General features: G+C 45.2%; 2 protein-coding genes across 2 annotated transcripts; both read left to right on the top strand.

The window, feature by feature from the left end:
* Positions 1-250: 250 nt before the first annotated feature.
* Positions 251-4,614, top strand: LOC138960479 (mucin-22-like). The gene is made up of 7 exons (XM_070332385.1): positions 251-257; positions 530-589; positions 904-1,007; positions 1,368-1,424; positions 1,578-1,673; positions 2,261-2,510; positions 2,944-4,614. Exons 1-7 carry the CDS (start codon positions 251-253, stop codon positions 4,179-4,181), a joined length of 1,812 nt encoding a protein of 603 aa, XP_070188486.1. The 3' UTR covers positions 4,182-4,614.
* A 6,286-nt stretch (positions 4,615-10,900) lies between these two features.
* Positions 10,901-14,286, top strand: LOC138958081 (uncharacterized). The gene is made up of 2 exons (XM_070329144.1): positions 10,901-11,439; positions 13,839-14,286. Exons 1-2 carry the CDS (start codon positions 11,119-11,121, stop codon positions 14,094-14,096), a joined length of 579 nt encoding a protein of 192 aa, XP_070185245.1. The 5' UTR covers positions 10,901-11,118; the 3' UTR covers positions 14,097-14,286.
* The last annotated feature ends 2,049 nt before the right edge of the window (positions 14,287-16,335 follow it).

Genomic DNA, 16,335 nt, shown 5'->3' with positions numbered 1-16,335 from the left:
CAGTCAGGTTAGTGGTGTTGTCTGTGTGGAACAGGAGGACATCAGTCAGGTTAGTGTTGTTGTCTGTGTGGAACAGGAGGACATCAGTCAGGTTAGTGGTGTTGTCTGTGTGGAACAGGTGGGCATCAGTCAGGTTAGTGTTGTTGTCTGTGTGGAACAGGAGGACATCAGTCAGGTTAGTGTTGTTGTCTGTGCAGAACAGAAAGGCATCAGTCTGGTGAGTGTTGTTGTCTGTGTGGAACAGGAGGGCATGTCAGGTTAGTGTTGTTGTCTGTGTAAAACAGGAGGGAATCAGTCAGGTTAGTGTTGTTGTCTGTGTGGAACAGGAGGACATGTCAGGTTAGTGTTGTTGTCTGTGTGGAACAGGAGGGCATCAGTCAGGTTAGTGTTGTTGTCTGTGTGGAACAGGAGGACATCAGTCAGGTTAGTGTTGTTGTCTGTGTGGAACAGGAGGACATCAGTCAGGTTAGTGTTGTTGTCTGTGTGGAACAGGAGGGCATCAGTCAGGTTAGTGTTGTTGTCTGTGCAGAACAGAAAGGCATCAGTCTGGTGAGTGTTGTTGTCTGTGTGGAACAGGAGGGCATGTCAGGTTAGTGTTGTTGTCTGTGTAAAACAGGAGGGAATCAGTCAGGTTAGTGTTGTTGTCTGTGTGGAACAGGAGGACATGTCAGGTTAGTGTTGTTGTCTGTGTGGAACAGGAGGACATCAGTCAGGTTAGTGTTGTTTTCTGTGTAGAACAGGAGGACATCAGTCAGGTTAGTGTTGTTGTCTGTGTGGAACAGGAGGGCATCAGTCAGGTTAGTGTTGTTGTCTGTGCAGAACAGGAGGGCATCACAGACAGATGAGTGTTGTTGTCTGTGTGGAACAGGAGGGCATGTCAGGTTAGTGTTGTTGTCTGTGTAGAACAGGAGGACATCAGTCAGGTTAGTGGTGTTGTCTGTGTGGAACATGAGGGCATCAGTCAGGTTAGTGTTGTTGTCTGTGTGGAACAGGAGGGCATCAGTAAGGTGAGTGTTGTTGTCTGTGTGGAACAGGAGGGCATCACAGACAGATGAGTGTTGTTGTCTGTGTGGAACAGGAGGGCATGTCAGGTTAGTGTTGTTGTCTGTGTAGAACAGGAGGGCATCAGTCAGGTTAGTGTTGTCTGTGTAGAACAGGAGGGCATCAGTCAGGTTAGTGTTGTTGTCTGTGTGGAACAGAAGGGCATCAGTAAGGTTAGTGTTGTTGTCTGTGTGGAACAGGAGGGCATCAGTCAGGTTAGTGTTGTTGTCTGTGTGGAACAGGAGGGCATCAGTAAGGTGAGTGTTGTTGTCTGTGTGGAACAGGTGGGCATCAGTCAGGTTAGTTGTGTTGTCTGTGTGGAACAGGAGGGCATCAGTCAGGTAAGTGGTGTTGTCTGTGTGGAACAGGAGGGCATCAGTCAGGTAAGTGGTGTTGTCTGTGTGGAACAGGAGGGCATCAGTCAGGTTTGTGTTGTTGTCTGTGTGGAATGGGAGGGCATCAGTCAGGTAAGTGGTGTTGTCTGTGTGGAACAGGAGGGCATCAGTCAGGTTTGTGTTGTTGTCTGTGTGGAACAGGAGGGCATCAGTCAGGTAAGTGGTGTTGTCTGTGTGGAACAGGAGAGCATCAGTCAGGTGAGTGTTGTCTGTGTGGAACAGGAGGGCATCAGTCAGGTAAGTGGTGTTGTCTGTGTAGAACAGGAGGGCATCAGTCAGGCTAGTGTTGTTGTCTGTGTGGAACAGGAGGACATCAGTCAGGTTAGTGTTGTCTGTGTGGAACAGGAGGGCATCAGTCAGGTTAGTGTTGTTGTCTGTGTGGAACAGGAGGACATCAGTCAGGTTAGTGTTGTTGTCTGTGTGGAACAGGAGGGCATCAGTCAGGTTAGTGTTGTTGTCTGTGCAGAACAGGTGGGCATCTGAAGTAGAACTGTCCGTCAGTCAGGTTAGTGTTGTTGTCTGTGCAGAACAGGTGGGCATCTGAAGTAGAACTGTTGTTGACTGTGTTGTTGACTATAATGTTGACTGTGTTGTTGACTGTGTTGTTGACTGTGTTGTTGACTGTGTTGTTGACTATGTTGTTGACTGTGTTGTTCACTGTGTTGTTCACTGTGTTGTTGACTATGTTGTTGACTGTGTTGTTGACTGTGTTGTTCACTGTGTTGTTGACTGTGTTGTTCACTGTGTTGTTGACTGTGTTGTTGACTGTGTTGTTCACTGTGTTGTTGACTGTGTTGTTCACTGTGTTGTTGACTGTGGAACAGGTGGGAACGTTCAACACCGTGGTGAACAGTAACTTTGGCTTCAGCTGGAACACGTTCAACACGTCCTTCGACTCCTTCCAGTCCAAGTCATTGGCTGAGGGGCGTCACGTGATCTCCGTGGTGATGAAGCACTCCATGGACAACGACCCCTGGGGCATTGAGATCGACCAGGTGGTGCTGGAGTTCGGCAAGCCCTACACCCTGCAGGACCTCACCTGTCCCAGGGAGGAGAAGCTGGCTACAAGTGGAGGTGCGTTACAGCGTACCTCTAGTATGTGTTTCCATCCTTGCATGACCTTTCAGAAGGGCTCAACCTGTTAAACTTAATCACTTTTTGTTCTTCTCCGGTGGTGTTTTTAACTCTGATCGTCTTTTATTGTGGCTCAAGTAAAATCCGTGTTTGGTTTTTGACTGCACTAGTTTAAGGATTCATTTCTTCCCCCGTTGATTACCCATTTGGGACAGTTGCAGCCACCGTTTGCTGAATTGTTTTATATTTTTAACCTGTTTTTTTATGGATGCACTCAGTGTTTGGAAACAGACAATTAGTTTATGTAGTTTGTGCCAGGAAACAAGTACTTCACTATGCACTACAAATAAGTGCTTCATCCCGTCTTTCTATCTGTATCCGTTTGGGTCAATGGTTTCCAAATAAACTAATGGAATACTTAATTTTCCGACAGCCAAGAGAGATGCCACAACCGGTGCTGTAGAGAGCGGCACCACATCGGCCACTGCTACGCTTGGTGAAACCACCACCGCCACCACCACCCGTGAGGTAGTCATCACCACCACTACTGAAAGTGACATCATCACTACAACCTCTAATGAGGATGGCATCACCGCCACTGCCATAAAGGATCACACCATCACAGACGCTTTCACCGAAGATTACACCACCGTCAATGCTGCAGACAGTGACACGAAAACCACTGGTGCGACAAACGGCGACAACATCCTCACAAAGGTTGCCAGAGTTACAGAGAGTGATACCACCACCGCTACTCTTGCCACGAACGGTGACGTAGCCTACGTCACCACTACCACAACGAGCAACACGCCCACATCGAGCAACACGCCCACAGAGAGCAACACGCCCACAGAAGAGCTCTTCACCTTCAGCTGCCCGCGGCCGGGCAGGATCACGGTGGTGAAGAACAGCTACTACTCCTGCCACCAGGGCAGCTACCGGTTCGACGTGTTCGGGTCTGACGCTACCACCTACACCCTCAACGTGAGCCACACCGGCAACGACCAGCGGCCAGAGACCAGCCGGTGGTTCAGTGGGGGTGAGAAGAAGAGGGTGGTGTCCCGCACCCAGGACTACGTGGTGGAGGCCGTGACGCAGCCCGGACTAAAGCCCATGAAGGTCACAACGACCCAGGGCGGCAGGAAGCGGGAGGTGAAGGCCACGAGACTTGTCATGTCCTACCTGAGCCAGGGGGCCTACCTGCCCCGTGTTATGCTGGACCAGACCTCGCGCTGCTACTTCTTCACCAGACAGGACCCCGCCAAGCAGACCTCCCTCGTCCTCGGCCCTCGTGACCCCGACCTTGACTCCCCCGACAGTGACCTTGACGAGGTGGAGCTGGTGGACGAAGGTCAAGGCGAGGTCAGGATGACGATGACCAGCGTGACGTTTGGCCGTCGCTCCGTGGTGTTTGCACTCAAGTCAACCGTGACCACTGTTTTCATCAGTCAGCAGGACGACCCACAGCCCCTCGCTGACCCCATCACTGACCCACAGCTGACCAGTCCGCTGTGTGCAGTGCTGCTGCCCTGCTCTAATGACAGGCTGGACGCCGAGGCGCTCATCAGGGCTGACCGCACGGACCCTATCCACTCAACGGACGCCTGGAGGACCATCACAGGCAGCGCCATACACTTCTCTAGACCGTCGTGTGACCAGGACTGTACCTAGCAGCGCCATACCCTTCTCTAGACTCGTCTGTGGCCAGGACTGTACCTAGCAGCGCCATACCCTTCTCTAGACTCGTCTGTGGCCAGGACTGTACCTAGCAGCGCCATACACTTAATTCTCTAGACTCGTCTGTGGCCAGGACTGTTAATAGACAGCATAATTATATCCCATCCTGGCGTTGCGTGCTTTACGCACGTCAAGCGGGTTGACAATCATGGCCGCAGGAATTTGAAATGTCCGTCATTCCAATCGGACAAATACTTCCGTTTACCTGCATTTCCGTATCAACACAGTTCGTGGGGGAAATCACTACTTTCATGACAAACATTGCTTGCGTAATGAATCTGAGAGAGGGAGAGAGAGAGAGAGAGAGAGAGAGAGAGAGAGAGAGAGAGAGAGAGAGAGAGGGAGAGAGAGAAAAAGAGAGAGGGAGAGAGAGAGGGAGAGAGAGAGAGAGAGCCAGAGAGAGACAGAGGGAGAGAGAGAGAGATCAAATAAAATCAAATCAAATCAAATCAAATTTTATTTTACGAGGGTTGTGGCATAAGCAATATAAACGAGCTTCTTTTCAACCAGCCCTCGCCCAGAGAGGGACTATTCTAATCTTAAATACATATAATTATATACAAACGTAAAACAATTACAAAAGATAAGCATGACAGTAAAAAAAAATTTAAAAAAAAGACAGAAAAACTATTCACAGGACTGATGCTTTATGGACAGATATGATCAATATGAAAATAATTAGAACGAAGTCTTCCATCACTGTGACTTTTCGTAATTTGACATTAAATGTAATGAGAGGTGTTTTTTGAAAGTATTGAGACTTGTTGGGACTCGAACTGATTCCGGGAGAGAATTCCACAAAACGCTGCCACACTTGATTTAAAGAGATCTATCCGCGGAATGGGGACGTTGAATTTTCGGCTTGGTTTGGCTTTAAATTTTGTAATGAAAGCACGTGGTGCATGGCCGGAAAGGATTTTGTGAAGGAGCACGCCTTTATTTGATTTAAATCTTTCTTTTAAGGGCAAAATCTTAAGTTTTTTATAATCGTCGAAAACAAGACTGGATTGTTTTAATAGAACTGATTTTAGTGCTCGTCTGTGTAGACTATACAGTGGTTTTAAAATATTTGCACTGGCTGAGTCCCAGATGGTCGAACAATAATCCGTGATGGTTTGTATGTATGCATTATAAAATAATAGCCTTGAGTGTGGATCAAGAAAGTGTTTTATTCTGTTCAACAAATATATTTTCCTCGACATGGTTTTACACAACGATCTAACATGATGGGTCCAAGATAAATTATTATCGATATTTACTCCCAAAACTTCTTGACAAGAGTGAGAGAGAGAGAGAGAGAGAGAGAGAGAGGGAGAGAGAGAGAGGGAGAGAGAGAGAGAGAGACAGAGAGAGAGAGAGAGAGAGAGAGAGAGAGAGAGAGAGAGAGAGAGAGAGAGAGAGAGAGAGTGTCAATGACAAGAGAGAGAGCAAACGCCCTTCTCACACGTATTTTTCTGAACTTCTTTTCTGTGCCTTGAATTAAATAATTGGAAATCACGATACTTTTGCTTTCATTCTGTGTGCGCACGCGTGTGTGTGTGTGTGTGTGTGTGTGTGTGTGTGTGTGTGTGTGTGTGTGTGTGTGTGTGTGTGTGTGTGTGTGTGTGTGTGCGAGTGTGTATGTGCGCGTGCGTGCGTGGTTTCTTGTGTTTGTGTGTGCGTGGGTCGCGTGTGTGTATGCGCGTGCGTGCGCGTGTTTGTGTACAACCTACATCAATGCAACGCAATAAATAGAGACATAATAGACACTTCCTATTTACATTCTCTAAACTGGCATCTGTGCATCATACATCTCTTCTTGTTCGCCACCTCCTCGTTGTGCACACCCACAGCGAGCTGACATGCACCTTGTTCTAATATAATAATGCTCAATCGCTACCGCACGACATAAACTGAAGGTGGCGCGGTCTCGAAAGAACACTGACTATCACAATATATGTAAAATGTCATATTTTGGTCAACAACAAAAATCACGTAAAATATTGTCTAAGGCTGGAATCTCACCCTTGTAAAAGTGAATATTTGTGTCAGTTCAAGTGTAGTATAAAGGCCACAAATAACAAACAAAATATATCTTTACGTGCCAATTTCTGGGATAACGATTGAAATTTGAAGATAAGTATCAGACTTTTTCACAAAAACACTACGAAAGAAATAACTAAGGTGTTACTGTTCGCATGTAAACAAGTCAATAATCAAATGATCAAACCGGAAGTACATTGATAGCGGAACAAAACAGAATACAAAACACAGTTACTTTGCTGGTAAAATGCAGGAAAAAATTGATTTCAAGCATAAAACACAAAGAAACATGAAATTAAAGGCGTTAATGCGTTAACAAATTTCTAAAACTGTGTTACATTTAAAGTAAGGTTTCCCTTTAAGTAGAGTAAATATATTTACTCCTGAACGCGCTTAATTTTGAACTCGGGTGTGTTTACTAACCCTACTCCCTATTAATTTTGACAGAAAACATGCTTTTAATCTACCCCTGATGAAAACTAACTAAAAGTAACATGACATTTTTAAAACGTAGTCTTTGTATAAGTTCAGGGGTTGTTCAAGACATAAATAAAGGGCTTTAAACCCTGATTTATAAAATCATTAATTAAACAAGTTCAAGTTCAAGTTCAAGTTCAAGTTTTATTAGTCCATAACCCATGGGGGCATTTTGAACAATAAATACAATCAATACAATCATGATATATGCTAATATAGTAAATAAATGGAGGGGGGAAAAAATAATAGTTTTTTTTATGAAAAGCTGTTACACATTCTATTAATAAAGTCCAAAATATTCTTTAGCAACTTCTTTTTCTTAGTAGCAAACAACTTTTTAAATTTAAGTGCATTAGATTTTTTCCAATAGTAAGGTGGTAACAACTCAGCTCTTTCTTCTTTGAAAAAATCACAGACAAATAAATAATGGAATTCATCACCTATGTCTTGTGATACACATTTGGTGCAAATTCTTTCTGACCTCGGGATATTAAGATAAAGTTCTTTCTGTACAGGCAAATTGTTTTTTAATGTTCTAAACTTCATGATTGAAACACATTGCTGATATGGCAGGTGTGTGACATAGTCTTCACATGTAAAAATATCTTTAAACATTCGATAATTCCAAAACATTTTTTTTCTCCAATTTGTGTAAACCATTTATGGATATACTGGTCATACAAGCTTCTATTTACTTTCTTTTTAAAGTTGTTCAAGACATAAATAAAGGGCGTTAAACCCTGATTTATAAGATCATTAATCAAACGTGAATATAGAATATCACACTTTTGCACACAAATCATTTATGAATAAATTAATAAGATTTTAAAGAATTTAAAAAAACAAATAATTGTTGACCTAAAATACCAGATTTAAATCAGTTCTTAATAAAAGTGCTGTTAATCTTTTGGACACGTCAGTTGGGCGAATGACCGGATTTGGTTTCTTTTTAAAGAAGTGAAGCGTACGCACTCCATGGTTTCAATACAACATTGTTTAAAGAAAAGTCAAACAGTAAATGAGCCAAACAACTCCATGGTTTCAATACATCATGGTGTAAAGAACAGTCAAACAGTAGATGAGCCAAACGACTCCATGGTTTCAATACATCATTGTGTAAAGAACAGTCAAACAGTAGATGAGCCAAACAACTCCATGGTTTCAATACAACATTGTTTAAAGAAAAGTCAAACAGTAGATGAGCCAAACAACTCCATGGTTTCAATACAACATTGTTTAAAGAAAAGTCAAACAGTAGATGAGCCAAACAACTCCGATTAAAAAGCAAAAGAGGGAGCGAATGTCTTCAGTTTAGAGAGAATAAACGAAGAAAGACAATATTTGTAAGAAAAAGTATTATTGGGTTTTTTATTTCATAAAAAGAAAGGAGGACAGAAAATAAGAAAGAAATGTGTCTTTAACTCATTCGTATCATTCGTATCATTCCTATCATTCGTATCATTCGTATCATTCCTATCATTCCTATCATTCGTATCATTCCTATCATTCCTATCATTCCTATCATTCTTCTTCATTTTTCTCTGTTCATTTGTTTCTTCGAATTGTCACACGGAAATATTGAAACGGTAAACAACACGCCAGATTGTTAGTGTGGTCTGCATTTTGAAAACAGGGGTGGCCGGTAGGAAAGTAGTAAGTGGAGATGTGGGCGGTGGGGGGGGGGTGGGGCGAGGGGAGGGGAGGGTGGTAAAGGGGGGGGAGAACAATTTAAAGGCGAGAGTAATTTTTGCAAAAATACAAAGCGTTGGGCCGGAGGCAAAACCGGAAGCCTTCGTTTTCCGTGGTTAAGCCGAGGCCAGTCACAGTAATGGCGACTTCCACGCCACTGGTCACTGTGAGAAACACTCCTGCAAATCGTCATCATCGTCCTCCATTGTTAGATTAAATGTAATCGTGCAATGAGGGGCGAACTGAAATGCCAGTGGGTACACTACTGCAGTGTGGTCTGAATGGAGACCGATCCCACCCCTCATTTGCGTGAATTAACATGTGACCCTTGGCGTCAAACATTGGCCCGGATTGCCTCAGCCCGGCGAGTCGTCCAGTTTTGCATTCAGGGATCAACACACCCCACAGCGCCGCATGCCTCGCGGTCTACCCGACTATTTCAGCATCCCTGTCCTCGTGTTGGGAATTGTTCCTCCATTTACTTTAGCGGGGAGGACCCGACGTGACACATGCCTCGCGTGGCGACCCGGGCTGTGTGAGCGAGGTGACAATGTGAAGTGAGGCGCTCGGTGCGAGGATACACACACTCCCCTGTTGGCTCGGCCTGCATTGAATCGCGACTCTATCAACACCAAATAACACAGTCACTCAATACAAACATCAGTCGTTCTGATCGGCTCTAGTTTCATTGACAATGTGAGCAAAAAGAAAATTCACATTTAAAGTGTAACGCAGTGTAACACAACACAATAGAATAAACAACGTGCGAGAAAAACCCCACCTCGCAGCTTCAATGCAAACAATCATAGACTAGAACACAAAATGCACACACGCGCCCCCGCGCACACAAGCGCATGTCGAAAATATGTTTGTGTGAATATCGGTGCTGTATACACTAAATTAGTAGAACAAGTAGTTGCAGTTCAAATGTTTATACAAATCGAAGTCAATTAAAAAGTCAAGTATTTGTGCAGTTATGCATACCTAACCCTAACACATCCACGCCCCATTCAAGAGGCACAAGCACAGAATCGTGATGGTGTTCATCAAGTCTCACAAACAAGACTGTCTCATCTAAAAACAAGTCGCATAAAGCGCTATTAAAACATTCAGTCAACCTGTCGGCCTGAAACGAAACGATCGACTCTGTAATCACATCGAGACTACTGAAATCAGGCTAGCCGAAACCGGCCGAGACGGGTCGAGTTGGTCTCGATGAAGCATCATGCCGACACAACACCTAATAAACACAAACCAATATTCTTTAATTCTGAGCACATTTTAGAATAAGCATCACATAACTTTGTATTTTTGGATTCAGAAACTGATGAGTAATACAATGCAATCATTTTTGAGTCTGTAAGTTAAAATTCGATTTGTACGACAATTAAATGAGCAAACTAATGAACTCATGTTTAAGCTTCTGACCTGAAATGCAATCCCATATTCTGGATGAGTCAACGTGATCGTAAAATGAGGGCGCGACGGTGCCGCCTCAAGTTTTGTAAAACGCCGGATATGACGTGATCCGAGACATCTATGGATCACAATGACAAAAGAGTATCGGTGTTCTATCTAGGAGAAATCACATGCCAAGTTCCATAAACATATGTCCGGAAATGTTGTAGGAATCGTTGTGCACGCACGCACACACACAAATATATATTCACACACACACACATAATTTATATATACACACAACCCCCCCCCCCCCCCGTCCACCACCACCACCACCCCACACTCGCACATGCACGCACGCACACACACACACACACACACACACACAAATATTATCACACCAACCCACCCACCCATCCACCCACCCCCCCCCCCCCCCCGACACACACACATACACCGAAAGCTGCTAATCCTCCGCCCACTCCCATCGTGACTTGTACAGTTACTGGAGACAGTTTTTTCCCACTCCCATCGTGACTTGTACAGTTACTGGAGACAGTTTCTTCCCCCTCCCATCGTGACTTGTACAGTTACTCACTGTTTCTTCCCACTCCCATCGTGACTTGTACAGTTACTGGAGACAGTTTCTTCCCACTCACATCGTGACTTGTACAGTTACTGGAGACAGTTTCTTCCCACTCCCATCGTGACTTGTACAGTTACTGGAGACAGTTTCTTCCCCCTCCCATCGTGACTTGTACAGTTACTGGAGACAGTTTCTTCCCCCTCCCATCGTGACTTGTACAGTTACTGGAGACAGTTTCTTCCCACTCCCAGTTGTCGCAAAAATGGCGCAACTCGGATCAGCAATTAAAACAGCAGGACTCAGGTAAGAGCGTGCTGCACATCTACCTGCAGTGAGGGGGGGGGGGCGGGGCGGGGGGGGGGGGGGGCGAGACTAGCGGTGTCCAATCAGCGCCACGTGTGGGATGCCGGGGTAAACACACGCTGTCTCCAGCCTCGCGAGCTGCACGTGTCTCTATGCATATATAAGCCACACAACCTTTACCACCTGGCTGGAGATCTACACCCTCACAAACACCACACCTGCGAGAGGGTCGCATTTAACGAAGGACCATTTCAAATCTCCCACATTGCTGCAAGAAAGTATCGTTTCGACTTTTCGTCTCTCTTCTTGTGGCATTTTCGCTTTGTGGTGGAAAGCAGCGTGGCAGAGGTAGAGGTGTTTCGCACAGCACGGAGAGGACCCAGTGAGCGTCCCAACATGTGCCCGAGTGACGGAGCGAGGACTGGGTGTGTTCTAGCGGTGATGGCGGTGATGCTGGGCGCTAGCCACAGCCAGGAGATTCCCGGTGGCTCCAGGGTACTGGCGTTCCAGGCAGAGGCGGCCGTGGGCTACAACCCCCGCAACATCCACTGGCGGTCCCAGGCCGCGGGCCAGCAGGCTGTGTGGCTGGAGGGGGACGGCGATAGTCTGGAGTTCGCCATCTGTCTGCCCCGAGCGGACCAGGTGCACGTGACCAGTGTTCGCTTCTCCAGTGACGGCTGGATGAAGGAGGGCAGCGTGGTGGTTGACAACGAGGAGGTGGGTCTGGTTTTACTCCACGTTCCTCAAGCGCTTGATATTCATGTCCCGCACACGCTTGGCCTGATTGCACTGCTGTTTACTAGAAAAACCAAGCATAAAATTCTCAAAGATAAACGCAATAAAATCGGATAAGATGTTTGATGGGTTGTTAATGACAACTTCTTTATGGGTCCGAGGGGAGCATATCGTCTTTTGTTTCATCTTTACCGACCGAGGCCGAAGACCGATGTTCATACAGATGAAACAGAAGGCGACATGCTCCCCAAAGAATAACATGATAGCTGCTATGGCAACAAGCCATCAGACATCGTTTTTGTCATCGTTTTGTTTGTGCAAAAGAAAGTGCAAAATCATAAACAGGGAGCCATGTTGTACACCTAACTTTAGAATACGCGTTCAGGGCCTCACTGCAGCGTGACGATTGTTCTCAGTAGGTGAGCCAGTCCAAGCCAGTCCAAGCCAGTCCAAGCTAGTCACAGTTGTTGTCTTCTGTGTTTGGAGTTGATGACATTGTCAAACTTTTAACAAGTATGTAAGGTTGTTGCCTTGCTTTTCGATAAGCCGACCGCGCTTTGCGATCATCTGATCTCTACGTCATGGTTAGAAAGTGTGAACGTCAGGGGTCAACCGTGTCGACAAGCAAGTTCGCCCAACATGCGCGTCGCGAACCAGAGATAAACACACTCAGCCGCTTTGCAAATATACAGGCTATTGGTTTGGTAGGTTTGATGTGGTTATTTCAAACGTGTTTTTTTTCCGTTTGCCCGTGGTCAGTTGGTTGTAGTTTTGGTTTTTGTTCAGACTTTACATTCCTTCGTGATCGGAGCTTTCACACTGCGACAGAGTGCGTACTGTCGTTGTCTGGAGAGTGCGTACTGTCGTTGTCTGGGAAACGCCAGTGAGAAGGGGCGAACAAACATAGAGCGTTTCCATTGGCTTTGCCTTTGATTATTCATATGTAACCTTCTTCCCGAAACCATGAGAACCGACGATTTGTTACCTATGAACATTGTTTGTTTTTTTGTTACCCAGCTCTTATGAATGAAAAGTTGTGAAAATGATGAAAACATACGTTAGTTCTGGCGTGCTGACTGTCAGCAAATGATAATAAACATGTCGAATGTTGATATTATTTTCAACACATGTAGGCTATTATTAGCTAACAATCAGCATCAACAATTAGAAATAACGGTTTCATCGCCTGCTAATTTCGACCAACATAATTATCGAAGCGATCCTGCGACTCAGTTGATGGAACAGCCGACTGGAGACTGGACTGACCTGATGTTGAGATGACCTCATACCGTAACCTCTTGCAGCCAATCACTCACCTGACCTCATGAATATTAACATTTGAAATGTTCTCACGCAACAATCTCACTGCAGTTTGAGCATACGTTACCTCGCGTTTTCTTGTCCTAGAGAAAGGGACAGATTCAGAATCAACATCAGACAGTAAGGAAATGACGCATGTACATTGGGTGAGGCATTTTCATTTGATTCTTCAGAACTTTGACCATGCAATGTTCAAGGGAGCCGAGCACAGCATGGCATTCCGAGAAAAATGGCGCCTCGCGGTTCTGACCATTCGCCCCATCTGATACATCTTCTTGACCTAGCCTTTACTTTTCTTCTCTTTTTCCTTGGATTAGGCCAGCTTTGTTTAATTCGGTGTTCGCTTATGCACGCGTAAAAAAGAGGTTAATGCATGAAGTGTTAGGCTCGGTTTCTCTGCTGCAAAAATTAAACGTCGAGTGTTGTGGCAGCTTCAACGTCGAGTGTTGTGGCAGCTTCAATGTCGAGTGTTGTGGCAGCTTTAACGTCGAGTGTTGTGGCAGCTTTAACGTCGAGTGTTGTGGCAGCTTCAACGTCGAGTGTTGTGGCAGCTTCAATGTCGAGTGTTGTGGCAGCTTCAACGTCGAGTGTTGTGGCAGCTTCAACGTAGAGTGTTGTAACAGCTTCAACGTAGAGTGTTGTGGCAGCTTCAACGTAGAGTGTTGTAACAGCTTCAACGTAGAGTGTTGTGGCAGCTTCAATGTCGAGTGTTGTGGCAGCTTCAAAGTCGAGTGTTGTAGCAGCTTCAACGTCGAGTGTTGTGGCAGCTTCAACGTAGAGTGTTGTGGCAGCTTCAACGTCGAGTGTTGTAGCAGCTTCAGCGTCGAGTGTTGTGGCAGCTTCAATGTCGAGTGTTGTGGCAGCTTCAACGTCGAGTGTTGTGGCAGCTTCAATGTCGAGTGTTGTAGCAGCTTCAACGTAGAGTGTTGTGGCAGCTTCAACGTAGAGTGTTGTGGCAGCTTCAACGTAGAGTGTTGTGGCAGCTTCAACGTAGAGCGTTGTAACAGCTTCAACGTAGAGTGTTGTGGCAGCTTCAACGTACGTTCCATTTGTGTGTTCAGGTCGGCACGTTCTTCACGGTGGACAACAGTTACCGTGGCGTCAACTGGAACACGTTCAACACGTCCTCCGGCTCCTTCCAGTCCACCTCATTGGCTGAGGGGCGTCACGTGATCTCCGTGGTGATGAAGCACTCCATGGACAACGACCCCTGGGGCATTGAGATCGACGAGGTGGTGCTGGAGTTCGGCTCGCCCTACACCCTGCAGGACCTCACTTGTCCCAACGACGAGAGGCTGGCCGCACTGCCGGGTAGATAAACACTGCGGGCTGTCCTGATGCATGGTCTGCTCTCACACGGTGCATCTGTACCGACTTTCTCCTTTGTCGTGGCTGTTTTTCTCCTGGCATGTTCTGGAACTTTTCTTCATGACAGATGCATGGTCTATGTTTGGCTGAGGTTTGTGATGGTTACAGATCCATGTTTATTATTAAATTACTGAAGCATGACCTTTAATGGGGTGTTCGTTCTTCGTTGGTTCGTGGCATGTTGGATGAAATGTTGCATGTAAACCTCTTCCTCTTGCATGGTCTCTCTCCGCGCACTTGTTTCTTCTGCACTGGTCAACTCCTGACGCAGTGGGTGTGGGAACCGCAGGCAACGATCCCTTGTTCCACTGACAAATATCACAGGTAACGATCCCTTGTTCCACTGACAAATATCACAGGTAACGATCCCTTGTTCCACTGACAAATATCACAGGTAACGATCCCTTGTTCCACTGACAAATATCACAGGTAACGATCCCTTGTTCCACTGACAAATATCACAGGTAACGATCCCTTGTTCCACTGACAAATATCACAGGTAACGATCCCTTGTTCCACTGACAAATATCACAGGTAACGATCCCTTGTTCCACTGACAAATATCACAGGTTGTGATCCCTTGTTCCACTGACAAATATCACAGGTAACGATCCCTTGTTCCACTGACAAATATCACAGGTTGTGATCCCTTGTTCCACTAGCAAATATCACAGGTAATGATCCCTTGTTCCACTGACAAATATCACAGGTAACGATCCCTTGTTCCACTGACAAATATCACAGGTAACGATCCCTTGTTCCACTAGCAAATATCACAGGTAACGATCCCTTGTTCCACTGACAAATATCACAGGTAACGATCCCTTGTTCCACTGACAAATATCACAGGCAATGATCCCTTGTTCCACTGACAAATATCACAGGTAACGATCCCTTGTTCCACTAGCAAATAACACAAGTTGCTGTCTCTTTCTACGATGGCCGTGATTGGTTGGGGCTCTGTATAACTTGCTCAGTCCACGAAACAATGTCGATGCTAAATTCAATTCAGGACGGCTTCCTCTAGTTGTTTATGTCCATCAGACTGTCAGTTCATCATTTTAACTCCAAATGTTTTTCTTATAAAGAAAACACACGAAGAAACTAAATAGCTTAACGATTTGATGGGTTTTATGGGACAGGTCACCTTACATAGGGTTTTATGGGACAAGTCACCTTACATAGGGTATTATGGGACACGTCACCTTACATAGGGTATTATGGGACACGTCACCTTACATAGGGTATTATGGGACACGTCACCTTACATAGGGTATTATGGGACACGTCACCTTACATTATGGGACACGTCACCTTACATAGGGTTTTATGGGACAAGTCACCTTACATAGGGTATTATAGGACAAGTCACCTTACATAGGGTATTATAGGACAAGTCACCTTACATAGGGTATTATGAGACAAGTCACCTTACATTGGGTATTATAGAACAAGTCACCTTACATAGGGTATTATAGGACAAGTCACCTTACATAGGGTATTATGGAACAAGTCACCTTACATAGGGTTTTATGGGACAAGTCACCTTACATAGGGTATTATAGGACAAGTCACCTTACATAGGGTATTATGGGACAAGTCACCTTACATAGAGTATTATGGGACACGTCACCTTACATAGGGTTTTATTGGACAAGTCACCTTACATAGGGTATTATAGGACAAGTCACCTTACATAGGGTATTATAGGACAAGTCACCTTACATAGGGTATTATAGGACAAGTCACCTTACATGGGGTATTATAGGACAAGTCACCTTACATAGGGTATTATAGGACAAGTCACCTTACATAGGGTATTATGGGACAAGTCACCTTACATAGGGTATTATGGGACAAGTCACCTTACATAGGGTATTATAGGACAAGTCACCTTACATAGGGTATTATAGGACAAGTCACCTTACATAGGGTATTATGGGACAAGTCACCTTACATAGGGTATTATGGGACAAGTCACCTTACATAGGGTATTATAGGACAAGTCACCTTACATAGGGTATTATAGGACAAGTCACCTTACATAGGGTATTATAGGACAAGTCACCTTACATGGGGTATTATGAGACAAGTCACCTTACATAGGGTATTATGGAACAAGTCACCTTACATAGGGTATTATGGGACAAGTCACCTTACATAGGGTATTATAGGACAAGTAACCTTACA

Source organism: Littorina saxatilis, linkage group LG2, assembly GCF_037325665.1.
Source record: "Littorina saxatilis isolate snail1 linkage group LG2, US_GU_Lsax_2.0, whole genome shotgun sequence".
NCBI classification, from domain to species: Eukaryota; Metazoa; Mollusca; class Gastropoda; order Littorinimorpha; family Littorinidae; genus Littorina; species Littorina saxatilis.
This window is presented reverse-complemented; position numbering and strand designations above follow the sequence as displayed.